General features: G+C 37.9%; 2 protein-coding genes across 3 annotated transcripts; both read left to right on the top strand.

Moving 5' to 3' along the window:
* The first annotated feature begins 383 nt into the window (after positions 1 to 383).
* On the top strand, positions 384 to 4,231 carry LOC121048748 (G-type lectin S-receptor-like serine/threonine-protein kinase SD1-29). Of its 2 annotated transcripts, XM_040506305.1 has the most exons (7): positions 384 to 1,957; positions 2,076 to 2,183; positions 2,289 to 2,344; positions 2,441 to 2,651; positions 3,139 to 3,376; positions 3,561 to 3,711; positions 3,833 to 4,231. In XM_040506305.1, exons 1-7 carry the CDS (start codon positions 637 to 639, stop codon positions 4,133 to 4,135), a joined length of 2,388 nt encoding a protein of 795 aa, XP_040362239.1. In that variant the 5' UTR covers positions 384 to 636; the 3' UTR covers positions 4,136 to 4,231. The 2 variants fall into 2 exon arrangements, with proteins under 2 accessions (XP_040362239.1, XP_040362237.1); XM_040506303.1 differs by having other exon boundaries at positions 386 to 1,957; positions 2,076 to 2,344.
* Positions 4,232 to 9,867: 5,636 nt separating this feature from the next.
* LOC121049376 (G-type lectin S-receptor-like serine/threonine-protein kinase At1g61500) lies at positions 9,868 to 13,382 on the top strand. Its single transcript, XM_040506313.1, has 7 exons — positions 9,868 to 11,069; positions 11,169 to 11,276; positions 11,383 to 11,561; positions 11,645 to 11,855; positions 12,116 to 12,353; positions 12,592 to 12,742; positions 12,828 to 13,382. The coding sequence occupies exons 1-7, from the start codon at positions 10,280 to 10,282 to the stop codon at positions 13,131 to 13,133; spliced, it is 1,983 nt and encodes a 660-aa protein (XP_040362247.1). The 5' UTR covers positions 9,868 to 10,279; the 3' UTR covers positions 13,134 to 13,382.
* The last annotated feature ends 1,462 nt before the right edge of the window (positions 13,383 to 14,844 follow it).

The raw sequence follows: 14,844 nt of genomic DNA, 5'->3' as shown, positions 1-14,844 counted from the left end.
CGGCGACTCAGATCATCATCGGAGATGCATGAAGTATGGAAAATGATCATCTCGTCAAACTCTAAATCTAGATATAATTAGGTTTTTTTTATTTGAGTTTTGATTTCCAACTGGTGTTTTGGGGTGTCGTCGGAGTTACCGTTCAACGCCCGCTGCTCTCCTCCACACCAAGCGACAAGCGAAGCCCAACACGCGCTACCTCCTCCACGCTGGATACCAGTTGCTCTGGGTCAGGAAACTGACCTGTCGAGTGACCTGGATAACGAAGACGCTAGTTTAACTAAATACACAAGCTAGCTTTCATTTTGATGGGGATGTTGCCTGATGTCGGTATGGCTGGCCTGGCTTCAATTTCTTTTTCTTTTCTTTTCTTTTTTTTTTTTTTTTTTTTGTGGCGGAGAAGTTACCACCAAGTCTTGGACCCCAATGTTTTCGAGTCAAAAATCTCCAAGGAGCCTAAAGCTAGTTATGTCAAATTTGTCTGCCATGACTTTTGAACTATTGGCAGACCTATCATAGAACTTTCATCGACTGCAGTTCTGTGTGGCCTAGGTGCTTCACTTCTTTCAATATCAGAGCTATTTTTCAAAAAACTATATAATTCAGAGTTTTTTTTCCTGGTAAACAATTAAACAAATGGGCATTGTTTTGTTGTTCTTCCTGTTCATCTTCAGTTTGCTTCCCTCCCAGTATAGTGCTCAGCTTTATAACATAACTCCTTCAAAACCATTAGCACTAGGACAAACTCTAGTCTCCCCTGGCCGCATTTATGAATTGGGCTTCTTCAGTTTGAGTAATTCCACTAATAGGTATCTGGGGTTATGGCACAACAATATATATCCCCGGAAATTTGTGTGGCTAGCCAACAGAGAAAAGCCTCTTTCAAGTGCAGACACATCGGCTAATCTGAGAATTAGCAGCAATGGGAATCTGGAGCTTGTAGATGGGAAACAGAACTCTGTCTGGTCAACCATTGAAGTATCATCATCTAATAGTACTTCAGCTGTTGCAGTTCTTCTAGACACTGGAAACTTTGTCGTCAAAGATGATATGGGAGCTGATGAGTTTATATGGCAGAGCTTTGATTATCCTTGTGACACTATGCTACCTCGCCAGCGGCTAGGATTCGATAGTAAATCCGGAAAGAGGTATGTCCTCACTAACTGGAAAAGTGATAATGATCCATCAATGGGTATATTCTCGTCTGGACTTTCAGCAGAGACACCATCACAAGTGTTTGTTTGGATTAACAATGGATCAACTCCTCACTACAGAAGTGGACCATGGGATAAATCAAAGTTCATTGGGGTAGTGGACAAGGATTCCCAGTGGCAGTATCTAAGTGGATATACTCTAGAGGATGATGTGAAGCAAGGAACGAAGTATTTGTCTTACTATAATTTAGTCGACAACATTACTGGATATACAGAGATGTCTTCAGATGGTTCAGTAAGGCTTATGTATTCAGAAAATGGCAAGAACTGGAGTGCTGTCTTGAAGATTTCAAATAATGCATGTGACATTTATGGAACATGTGGACCTTTTGGGGTTTGCAAAGCTTCTGAGTCTCCAATCTGCAAGTGTTTGAAAGGGTTTGTACCCAAATTGCACGACGAATGGAACAAAGGGAACTGGACTGGAGGGTGTGTGAGGCAAACCAAATTGTTTTGTGAGAGACAAACAAATATCTCAGTGTCAACTACAGGAAAACAAGATGATGGGTTTTTGAAGATGGCAAGGTCCAAAGTACCAGATCATCATGTATATATTTCTTCTTTGGGCGATGCAGACACATTTGAAGACTGCAAGATGGTGTGCCTGAAAAATTGTTCTTGCTTAGCCTATGCATATGTTAATACTATAGGGTGCTTGCGCTGGTTCAATTACCTTATTGATATACAGGTGTTTCCCTCTGAAGGAGAAGATCTATATATTCGCCTAGCACAATCTGAACTAGGTAAATGAGCTCTTTCACAACTCGTATAGCAATATTGATCTTTTCTTTATGTCTAATGCTTGTGTATGTAACTTTGTATGATGATATATATAACTATAAGTTTTTTTTTCTTTTTCAGTTGAAGCAAAGCCAATAAAGTTAATTGCCAGCCTCACAGCTATTGGTTTTATGAGTTTGTTGGCTGCTATAGTTTTTGGTTTATACAGATTGCGTGCCAACCAAAAGGGTAAGAAAATGAAATGGTCTAGAGAAGGTCTTCTAGAATATATAGGAAAACATGATTCCTCAGAGCTAAAGATATATGATTTTGATAGCATACTAATCGCCACAGACAGCTTCAACATAAAAAACAAACTCGGGCAAGGAGGCTTTGGCCCAGTTTATAAGGTATATATCTTCTTGCCTAAGAAAAACATATACAGCACTTCAACAGGTACAAGATATAGGAATTAATAGAATTATTGTTTTGTGGAACTCATGTAGGGAATGCTACCGGAAGGGAAGGAAATAGCAGTAAAAAGACTATCTAGTAGCTCAGGACAAGGTGTTGAGGAGTTCAAGAATGAGATGCTATTGATCTCTGAGCTTCAACACAAAAATCTTGTTAGGATCATGGGTTGTTGTGTTAAGGAGGATGAGAAGTTACTTATTTACGAGTTCATGCCGAACAAAAGCTTGGATACTTTTCTATTTGGTGAGTTCAGTGCTTTTATATTTGGCTGCAGTAACTATGTTTTACCCGTCTTCTTTTTAAATATAATTTTGTATAGCTGAACTAGATCTTTGTAAAATGTAAATTTCTAATATAAAGCTATGACTCAATTCACATTAACTAAACTACGTACCATGGACCAAATAATCTATCATTCACTTGTTTACCCATCGACATACAAAAGGATCATTGTTTTGGTTAAGGAAAAACATCGCAATATATGTAAGGAATTCGCAATTGATTTTGTTTCTCAATCACAAAAATAAATGAGAAACTCATTACATATTAGAACTTATCTGTACAACATTTGTTTGTTTGTTAAGTTCATTTCTCACTACATTTCATCTACATATTATACTGGAACCGTGCCTATTCATTAGAGAATAAAGGCTAGGAATGTACTGATTTCATCAATTTTAAATCTCGTGATGGTCAATATTATGATTAACGTTACTGATTATTTGATTAGATCCGACGAAGAGAGCAGTGCTTGATTGGGCTACACGTTTTAATATTGTTCAGGGTGTAGCTAGAGGGCTTCTTTATCTCCATCATGATTCCTATTTGAAGATAATACACAGAGATCTGAAAGTCAGCAATATTCTCTTGGATGAGAAAATGAATCCTAAAATTTCAGATTTTGGATTGGCACGCATAGTTGAAGGAACACAAATTCTAGAAAATACTCAGAGGGTGGTGGGAACACGGTAAGAATCATTTCTTTCCTATTATATCTCGGACATTTTATCAAGAAAAATAATGTTTACTAAATGGTTGATTGACCTGCTTGGTCAAAACTTACTTGCAGATTAGTTGCATGGCATTTTTCTTAAAGCCAGAAACCCAAAAAATCAAGTTTCTCTTTTACATACTGATCAGTTTTCTTTGCAGTGGCTATATATCTCCAGAGTATGCCATGGGTGGAATATTTTCCGAAAAATCTGATGTCTACAGTTTTGGAGTTTTGGTATTGGAAATTGTTAGCAGCAAGAAGACTGCCAGCTTTTATTTATATGACCAACAGCTAGGCTTTCTAGCCTATGTAAGTTCATATTCTTTATAATCTTATTTTGAATTATTAGAAATCTCTTTCATTTTTCTTAAACCATAAATAATTATAATTATTCGCAACAAATATGATTTTTTTATTTTTTTTGGATCAGGCATGGAAGTTGTGGAAGGAAGACAGAGGATTGGAGTTAGTAGATGAAATACTGGGTGATTCATATTCCTCATCAGAAGTAATGAAATGTGTGCATATTGGGCTTCTTTGTGTACAAGACAATGCTACGGATAGGCCTACCATGACAGATATAGCGTTGATGCTAAGTAGTGAAATTGATGGTCCACAACCTAAGGAGCCTTTGTTCACTATCCCGAATTCAGTTTCTTATCCTAAACCACAATATGAAAATATTGATTCCTCCAAAAATGAAGCTAGCATTACAGTGATTGAAGGGCGATAAGTGATATATAGTAAATAACCCCATTCTCTTGGGCTATGTAGTATATGAATGTTTTCCCCAAAATATATAGACACCAACCTGGACCTCCATTGAATACTTTTACAGTTTGTATTGAAATGTTCCTTGACTTCTTTTCCGTAGCTACCTCGATCAAGAAGGCTTCTTGCATTTAACTCTATCTCACATAAAGTAATTCCACAAAAATCTGCACCTCATCGTGACAGTCTTACATTAGCAACACCTAATACTTTTTGGCAAAGAAATTCCTCTTACCATTGCATCATTGCATGGTCCCAGTCTTCTTGAGTTCTATGTGAAGTGATGCATTAATTGATTATTTATGTTTTATTGTTGTAGTCGCTTTGAATAAGCGTGAATAAGCGTGCAGTAAGTTCTAGAATATCTATTTGCTAGGTTTTCATTTTCCGTTTAGGCTAAATAAGTTTAGCATTGCAATGCTGTAGGAGCTTAGCCATAGTGTAGGCATTTTCCTGGTGGTGCCTCAAAACAAAACAAAAAAGGTCCTCTCACCATATAATCAATTTATGTTCCCAAATGCTATAATTTTTTAGATCCGCATTTAGTTTGTCAATCAATACGGCAAACAAAGGTGGCGCATGGAGGTTGTCTTGATCCAGTTCAACCTTCAACTCTTGTTGAATCATATTTTGTAAAAATTATAAGTTCGATTCTCACTAGCATATGTAAGGGTGGGGTGTGCTAAGATTTATAAAAAAAATAATAATAATAATTAAAAAAATTATTTAAGAAAATACTTGCATTTGAATCAGTATGTATGTGAGCATTCAAATTATCTTTTATTTACTTACAGTCAGCAATCTAAATCTATAATTTAACTGTTCAAAAGTTAAATCAACATTTATAGATCATCTTTGCAAAAATTCATTGTAAACAAAAATCGTTTACTCATTCAATTACATCAAACAACTGAAACAACAGCTATATGGTATAGAAAATATCCAAAAAGATAAGTGAGCTCCACAAAAAGCGGGGGAAAACCTAGCCGTGTTGCGAAACTTATGCCGTGTCTGATGGCATGCCTTGGCGGCGTTGTCATTGGACGAGCTCGAGGGGACCTGGTGTCATAGTAGAGAGGTCCAGTCGAAGCCAGTGCTGCGGTACTGCCCAGGACGGTTGGTGGATTTGATGGGTTTGAGTCGGGGATGGTGTCGATTGAATCGAGATTGAAGCGCGATAGGCCTGGGGGTTGGTTGGAGTTGGTGCTGCAAGATCGCAGGCTGCCTGGATGTGATGTCTTCGTGACGGCAGCGTTGGGTTCGACGGTTCTTTGATCGGATCTGTGGGATCTGATTTGCTCTAGGCGGTTTGATCTGGGGAGGAGAGGTGCCTCTTTCTAGTATACTGGGTGGATCACAATCATGCGGCGTCAAGCTGGTGGTGGCGACGGGGTTGCCGGTGGCCGGAAAGTATGGGTGGTGCAGGTATGGGGTTGGCGTCGTGCCTCCAGCCCTCTGGTGCTTGGGCTTGGACATGTTTGTTTGTGGGCTTAGGCTTCGGCTCTGGGCCTAGAATGTTTTTCTCTTATTGTTTTATTGCTATTTATTTTTAATTAGATGTGGCTTAATGCTAGAAATAAGTCCCTATCACTTGGTAGGGCGACGTGGGCTCTGTCCCGGACTGCACACCTTGTGTGCCTTGTCTGCTCTGGTTAGGCTGCGAGTTATTTGCTTCATCAAATGGTCGCAACCTCTCAGTGGCAGGATGAAACAAAGTGTCACCGGACTTGTTTTCAGGTGGCAACATAGTGGGAAAGCTGATAGTAATAGTAAATTATGGCTCCGCGTGAACGATATCTTTCCGGTATGTCACCACCTTTGTGAAGCGAATGGAGTAGTCAATGATGCACTCTTCGCTAATTGGTGCATGATAAAATACATATTCTTAGTTGAGACTCTCATTATTATCTCATGATGTTATCTTTATGCTTCTTGTAATTTGGAGTTCAGGTATCATGTCCCCCCATGTATTCTGAGGTTTCATTAATGATCAAAACTTGAGGACAGCCGTACTGGTCCTATTTCAAAAAAAAAAAAAAACTGAACAGGTACGGTGAAAGTTAACAATCTCATGACAATCATTCATTGGTTTGATGGAGGTAGTGTCCCAGTGGTGCCCGGCTGCCCGCAATGGTTTTAGATAGATTTTTGCATCAGAGCTTATGTGGCGGCTTGTGACTGGTCATGAGTGGCTGTTTGCAGTAGTGCTCGGTCTATGACGTCTCCGACATGGGTGTGGTTGGGCCTCAGGTGCAGGCTGGGTTGGAGTTCGGGTTCAGGCCGACTTTGAGAGAGACTAAATTCTAGTCCTATTTTTTTTGGTCCCTCATGGTTAAATTTAAGTACGGGGTTTGACGTTATTTTTATTTTTAGTCTGTATAGTTTTGTTTGTATTTGTGTGCATCATGCATATGCTAATTTAGTGACAGTAGTGTTATGTGTGAGAATTTTTTTTATCGAGCCACTACATGATAGATTCTCTTGTAATGCTACCACATTTATTGATCAGTATAGCTAAATTTTTCTACGACTAAATAAAAAAATAGAAACAAAATTTGTTGTACGTGAATGCTGCTGCCGCTCCATTTCCATGTGTTTCACAGAATGTTGAAGAAGACGGCATACACGAGTTAAAAGCATACTGAAGAAATAAACGAGTTAAATGTGAAGCAAACCCAAACGAGCCTACTGTACAAATTTTTGTCAAAGAGAGCAATTACAAGTACCCAGAAAAAACCGGAACCGTGCAGCCCTGCAAAACTTTTCTGGCTAGAAATCTTTCCAGGAAATTGTTACAGGTAGCAATTAATATTCAAAACAAAGTAGTTAATAAGCTAACAAGTGGCAAATTTATGAGCCAATCAGGAAGTTTCCATCCTTCTTCCGCGCGCTCCACCATAACGTCTTCCAAGTTTTTCAAAGTCTAACCAGCTTCAATATGAATTCACAAATTAAGTAGTTCGGGTCCATAACCAGCAGCATATAAACTGTCATTGTTTTCATGGGAAACATATCAAATGGATATTGAATCTGGAAGTGTTAGCTGCTTAAATCTTTCCATGTTCTTCTTATTCATCTTAATCTTACTTCCACCACATTATCATTGTTCTCAGCAAGTTTATAACATAACTGTTAGAATTTGTGGCCTTGATACCACTGTTGGAATTTGGTGCGGAAGCTGTAGTAGTAGTGGGCTAGGACAATGTGTTTAGAAAAAGATGTTTAGGAGCTAGGTGAGCTAGGACTAGAAGTAGAGGAGGTGCTAAAGAGTTAGAAACAGAGGAGGTGTATGAATGTAAAACAGAGGAGTTTTGATAATTGATGATTCATTCTTAATTGCACAAAGCTTAGTACATATATATATATAGGCCAAGTCAACCGACTTTCCTCATGTGGTTAATTAATAACCACACATTAGTGAGCAACACTAGAACTCTCTAGACATTTGATTACATGATCATTATGGATTAATCTAGACCCAGTACTTGAACAAGTTCTAGACTAATCTAGATAGTTAGAGAAAGATTTAGAGAACTCCAATGTGCATTAGTTGTTTTAACACTCCTCCTTAATGCACATTGATGATATTCCGAGCAATCTCGTAGTAATTCAAGTCTTGATCTTGGAAGTGCCTTGGCGAAGGTGTTCTCACTCTTGTTTTCTTTTTCCATGGCCTTCCTTCAGCTTTCTTCTTCCATAGCCTTTCTCTGGCTTTCTTCTTCATCGCAACTTCACAACTTTTTGGTTGTGGAGGATTTGAACTCCTTTCTTTATTTGCTTGACGTGGTAGAGTCCTCGGCTGCTTTTTCACTAGGCAAATATTTTTCTTCTTGACTTCTGCTTTCATGGCCATTTGTTGCCATTGGATGGGGAAATTTCTATTTTTCATCCTTATTTTGAATATCAACCTTCTTTTCTTGTCAAATATTTTGCAGAAGTCTCCATGAAATAATATAGCATAACCATTTTCCATCATTTGTCCGACACTTAGGAGATTATGCTCCAAGATAGGAACTAATAGAACATCATTAATCTTTTTAGTTCCTAAATTAGTCGGGATGGAAATCGTACCTTTGCCTTTAGTTTTCACCATTTCTCCATTTCCTAGTTTCACTTGAGACTTTTGTGAAGTATCAAGTTTGGAGAAAATGGTTTTGTCTCCAGACATATGATTGCTGCAGCCGCTATCCACGTACCACTTCCTATTTCTCTCTTCAATCGCCGAGTGACATGCATAGAAGAGCTGCTCATCTTGCTCATTTTCTTCTGAAAAATCTGCTCGGTGATTTTTCTTGAGGAAACAATTTTCCTCAATATGACCAAATTTGTTGCAGTTTCGACATTTTGGTTTTCCCCGAAACCAACAATCTTTTTCTTGATGATTATTTTTGTGGCAGATTCCACATGGAGAATAATTTCTTTTCTCCTTTATATCTTTTTTATTTGCCCAATATTTGGGTCTATCTCCTCCTCTAGAAAATTCTTCAAACTTTTTTTCTTTTTCATTTTTCTGAGATCGAATATTGAGTTTAGATCGGAATGCACTTTCTATAGGACTTTCATTCCGACTACTCAATCTTTTTTCATAAGCTTCTAAAGAGCCTATTAGTTCTGTCACCGAAAGATTCGATATGTCTTTCGAATGTTCGATGGCAGTTACTATTGGTTCATATTTTTCAGTGAGGCTAATGAGTATTTTTTCAACTACTCTAGTCTCACTAATATTTTCACCATAGGCTCTTAATTGATTTACTATTTCCTTTAACCGGGAATAGTAATCTTTTACGATCTCAGAATCTTTCATTTTCAAATTTTCTAACTCTCTCCTCATTGTTTGTAGTTTAACAGAACGTACCTTTGCCGTCCCTTGAAACTCCTCCTTTAGTAGATCCCAAGCTTCTTTTGATGTGGTAGCTCCCATGATTCTTGAAAAATTTGTATCGTCCACTGCTTGTTGAATGGCAAAGAGAGCACTAGCATCTCTTAATTTTTCTTTCTTTTCTTGCCTCAATTGCTCCACCGTCGGATTTTCTGGAGTCGAGAATCCTTTCTCTACTATGTCCCAGAGATCTTGAGACATAAAGAAGGTTCTCATCTTGATACTCCAAAAATCATAGTTTTCTCCCTTGAAGATGGGAAGAGGAATTGATGTTTGGTTGGAGGTGGAGGTAGACATGGTGGAAGACACAAATCAACGCCCCAAATTTGATCGAAGAAAGCTCTGATACCACTGTTAGAATTTGTGGCCTTGATACCACTGTTGGAATTTGGTGCGGAAGCTGTAGTAGTAGTGGGCTAGGACAATGTGTTTAGAAAAAGATGTTTAGGAGCTAGGTGAGCTAGGACTAGAAGTAGAGGAGGTGCTAAAGAGTTAGAAACAGAGGAGGTGTATGAATGTAAAACAGAGGAGTTTTGATAATTGATGATTCATTCTTAATTGCACAAAGCTTAGTACATATATATATATAGGCCAAGTCAACCGACTTTCCTCATGTGGTTAATTAATAACCACACATTAGTGAGCAACACTAGAACTCTCTAGACATTTGATTACATGATCATTATGGATTAATCTAGACCCAGTACTTGAACAAGTTCTAGACTAATCTAGATAGTTAGAGAAAGATTTAGAGAACTCCAATGTGCATTAGTTGTTTTAACAATAACTCCTTCCCAACCATTGGCACATGGACAGACTCTTGTCTCCTCTGGCCGCATTTTCGAATTGGGTTTCTTCAGTCCTAATGGTTCTGCTAAAAAGTATGTGGGGTTATGGCACAAGAATGTACTTCCGCGTAAAATAGTGTGGGTGGCCAACAGAGAAAATCCTCTTGCAGTTGCAGACAGCTTGGCTACTTTGAGAGTTGGCACGAATGGGAATCTGGAGCTTGTAGATGGGAAGAAGATATCTGTCTGGTCAACCAATACTACTTTTCAGGTACCATCATCTACTACTAGTTCAGTCATTGCATCTCTTTTAGACAATGGAAACTTCGTTGTCGAATATAGTGGCTATCAATTGTGGGAGAGTTTTGATTACCCTGCTGACACAATCCTAAAAGACCAGCTGCTGGGCTTTGATAGCAAATCTGGAAGAAAGAATGTCATGACTTCCTGGAAAAGTGAAAGTGATCCATCAACTGGGAAGTATTCGGTAGGACTGACACCTGAGACACCATCACAAGTGTTCATTTGGATCAATGGATCAATTCCCTATTGGAGGAGTGGGCCTTGGGATAGATCAAAGTTCATTGGCATACCAGATATGGATGATCGATATGGAAGTGGATTTAGTCTATATGAGAATTTAACAGCAAAGTACTTCTCTTATAGTTTTTCTGACAGTACTCTCGCATATTTAGACATCTCTTCAGAAGGAAGATCAAAGCTTATGCTGTCAGAAAGTGGCAAGAACTGGTATCCAAACTTCAGTGCACGAACTAATCCCTGCGACAATTATGGAGCATGCGGACCTTTTGGTGTTTGCAAAGCTTTTGAATCTCCAATATGTAGGTGTTTGAAAGGGTTTGTACCAAAGTCAGATGAGGAATGGAGCAAAGGAACCTGGACAGGAGGTTGTGTGAGGCGAAACAAATTGTCTTGTCAAAGTGACACAATCAAGTCAGTCTCATTGAGAGCTAAAGAAGATGATGATTGGTTTAAGAAGATGACTATGTTGAAAGTACCAGATTCTCATGAATTTGTTGTTACATCTTTAGATGTTGACAACGAGCATGGTGCCTGCGAGAAGCAGTGCCTAAGCAATTGTTCTTGCCTGGCTTATGCATTTGTAAATAAAATAGGGTGTTTGGTCTGGTCCAAAGAGCTTATTGACATACAGAAATTTTCGTTTGGCGGAGAAGATCTCTATATTCGCCTAGCAGAAGCAGAACGAGGTAAAGGATTACATGTCTCGCAAAACTCTGTCTAATTAGCATCGTGTTTTATTTTCTGTGATGTCTCATGCTTGTTTTTATCTTGTGAACTTTCTGCAGATGAAGGTAAACCAATAAAGTTAATTGCCACCCTTACAGCTATTTGTTCTATCACTATCCTGGGGGCCATAGTGTATGGTTGGCATAGGCTTGGAGCTGACCAAAAAGGTTAAGACAATGAGATTTAACTAATTTATTGGTTTATATCCACAACATGTACATGTTTGTTGTTTTGTTCTAACTCAGTGTTTGATGATTATAATTGCAAAATCAGGAAAACATATGGAATTAACGGATACGATTCTTTCTTCAAGAGATGCTCTTCGAGAATATATAGGACAATCTGATCTATCAGAGCGTTTGATCTATGATTTTGATACCATATCGACTGCTACAAACAATTTCAACATCACAAACAAACTCGGGCAAGGAGGCTTTGGTCCAGTTTATAAGGTAACTTTTTTTGTTATTTTTTCATATGGATCAAAGGTCCAAAATTCACACTTGGATGTGATTAATTTCTGGTACTTCTGTAGGGTATGCTACAAGAAGGGAAGGAAATTGCGGTAAAAAGACTATCTAGCGGCTCAGGTCAAGGTATTCAAGAATTCAAGAATGAGATGTCGTTCATTTCCAATCTTCAGCACAAAAATCTTGTTAGGCTCTTGGGTTGCTGCATTAAAGATGAGGAGAAGTTACTGATTTATGAATTCATGGCAAACAAAAGCCTCGATACTTTGTTGTGCGGTTAGTCTCACTTGCACTTTATATATGTTTTGCTGCAGTTTCTTTTATTTAGCAATCTTGTTCTTTCATTAGTATAGGTCAATTCTGAAGCTCTTTGGCTCGAAATAAGTTTTCAATGAAGCCTCATTATGTCGTGGAGTTAGAAAAAGTAATTCATGAGAATTGTGATTGTCTTCATTTCAATTGTACAATGCATGAGATTTGTGATTAACATTACCAAGTACATTAATTCTAATGGTTTATATTGATAATCTGATTAGATCAAACGAGAAAAAAAGTGCTTGATTGGGCTACACGCTTTAGCATTATCCAAGGTGTTGCTAGAGGGCTTCTTTATCTTCATCATGATTCCTGTTTGAAGGTGGTACATAGAGATTTGAAAGTCAGCAACATTCTCTTGGATGACAAAATGATCCCAAAAATTTCAGATTTTGGGTTGGCACGTATAATTGAAGCTACTCAGAATCTAGAAAATACTCGGAGGGTTGTGGGAACAATGTAAGAAATTATTTCTGATCTTTCCTATTCTCATACATGGTATTACACAAATTAATTAATATGTTGAGTGGTTTATTGGTCCGGGATAGCCCTTCTAGTTACAGTATTGCAATCTTGATCGACTCCGTACTGCAGAGCCTTCAAAATACAATCTTGCGGGCATCTTATTTTGTGATAGAAGAAAAAAAAGCAAGTTTTGTGAGTTGCATATATACTAATAACTTTACTGTACGTGCAGTGGTTATATGTCTCCAGAGTATGCCATGAGAGGGTTATTTTCTGAAAAATCTGATGTCTACAGCTTTGGGGTCTCGGTCTTGGAAATTATTAGTGGCAAGAAGAATAGTAGTTTCTTTATCCATGACCAACAGCTAGGCTTTCTATCCTATGTAAGTTCGTAGTTTTAAATTATGGTAATTTCTCTCATATACCAAGCACAGTCTGAAAAGTTCTTTCAAACATAATATGAATCAGGTATGGCAATTATGGAACGAAGGCAGGGGGTTGGAGTTAGTAGATGAAGTATTGGGTGATTTATATTCACCATCACAGGTGATGAGATGCATTCATATTGGGCTTCTTTGTATACAAGACAATGCAGCAGATAGGCCAACTATGCATGATGTTGTTTTCATACTAAGTAGTGAGATAGATGCCTCTTCAAAACCTAAGCAGCCTGCTTACACTTTCCAAAACCCAGTCTCTCAATTTCAACCACATGATGTTGATACTCGCTCTAGTAATGCTGAAACCACCATAACAGTGATCGAAGGACGATAGGCAATAGCGAATTGGTGAATTGCAGTATCATTAGAATAAAATGTGTCGAATGTTGCTAATTATTCAATGTTTTCAATCGGTATAAGATGTATATGTTTTGTGGCTTTTCTTCTCCTTATTTTATTTTGGACTTAAATATCATTTTTTAGATCACAACATGGAAAAAGTATTGGGTGAGATGGTCATGCAAATCGTTTACCACACATAATAAATGAGACAAGCGACTACTAAAGTTTCTCCACTGCACAATCATTTAGTTAAGTCGTACTCATAATTATTTCAGCAACTTTTACTTTTGTAATCTTGGGTTGAAATATATATATACCATAAAACATATTGATTAGTAGAAAGTGGAAGTTTTTTATTTTTATTTTTTATTATTATTATTTTTTTATCAAAGGGGGTGTCAATCCATTAAATGTAATGAAGGAAACATTACAAAATGACTCACTCGAACAGAGAAGCCTTCGAATGCAGTCAAAAGTCTTCTCCAATATTAATCATGTTCCCAAATAGGGGTCATTATGGGCCGGGCTAGGGCCGGCCCTACCCTAAATTTTAGGGCTTAGGATCAGGCCGGGGCTTAAATATGCTAACCCTTACCCGCCCAAAAAGCCTGATCCGCTAGGGCCGAAAGGGCTGGGTCGGGCCGACCTTCCGAATAGGGCCTGATTTTGTTTAACAAAAAAAAAAATATATATATATATATATAATTTTTTTTTCCTCAAAATGTGACTCAATGATTATATAGATAACACAAGACTCATTGTTTTTTGTTGATCATATTTAATACAAGACACACACACACACACACATATAGAAATTAACTTATAACATTTATTAATTTAGTTAAGGTGATTATATTCAATTAACTATTTCTCTAAATCTCCCAATATTAATTGTTGTGTAACAAAGAAAATAAAAATTAAAGAAAACAAAGCCTATGTAATAGAAAATAATAAAAATAATATATAAATTTTAGAGTTGGGCCGGGTAGGGCTTTTAGGGCCGGGCCGGGCTTGGCCCTTATGGGCTCAATCGGGCCAGGCTTCATTTGCATGACCCTTACCCTACCCTATTTGAGAAAGGGCAGGGCCAGCCCGCCCTAATGCAAGGGCCGGGTCGAGCTTCAGCCCTATGGGCCGGGCGAGGTTAGAGTTGAAGGGCTAAATGATGAGGCCTATTCCCAAAGAAGCACCCTACGTAGAGAAGACTTCCCAGGTTTAGGGGTCATCATTTGGCCCTTAGGCCCTAAACCCGCTCTGCTCGTAAGGCCGAAGCCCTACCCGACCCTTTTTAAAATAGGGTAGGGTATGGGCCATGAGAATGAAACCCGGCCCGGCCCATTTGAGCCCTTTAGGGCCAAGGCCAGTGCGTTGGATAAGCCCTAATAATTTTCTATTTTTTAATCATGTTTCTCTTTTTTCTATAATATGCAATTTATCTCTTTCTTTGTAATTGATTTCTTAAGCTTTGTTTTCTTTAGTTTTTATTTTCTTTGTTACATAACAATTAATATTATGAGATTTAGAGAGATAGTTAATTGAATATAACCACTTTAACTAATATTAATAAATGTTATAAGTTAATTCCTACACACACACACATATTAAATATGATCAACTAAAAACAATGTCTTATATTACCTATATAACCATTGAGCCACATTTTGAGTAAAAAAAAATAATGTAAGTTTTTTTTTATTAAACAA

Source organism: Rosa chinensis, chromosome 5 (assembly GCF_002994745.2).
Source record: "Rosa chinensis cultivar Old Blush chromosome 5, RchiOBHm-V2, whole genome shotgun sequence".
Classification (NCBI taxonomy): domain Eukaryota; kingdom Viridiplantae; phylum Streptophyta; class Magnoliopsida; order Rosales; family Rosaceae; genus Rosa; species Rosa chinensis.
The sequence above is the reverse complement of the archived record's forward strand: the minus strand, read 5'-3'. Positions and strand labels throughout refer to the sequence as shown.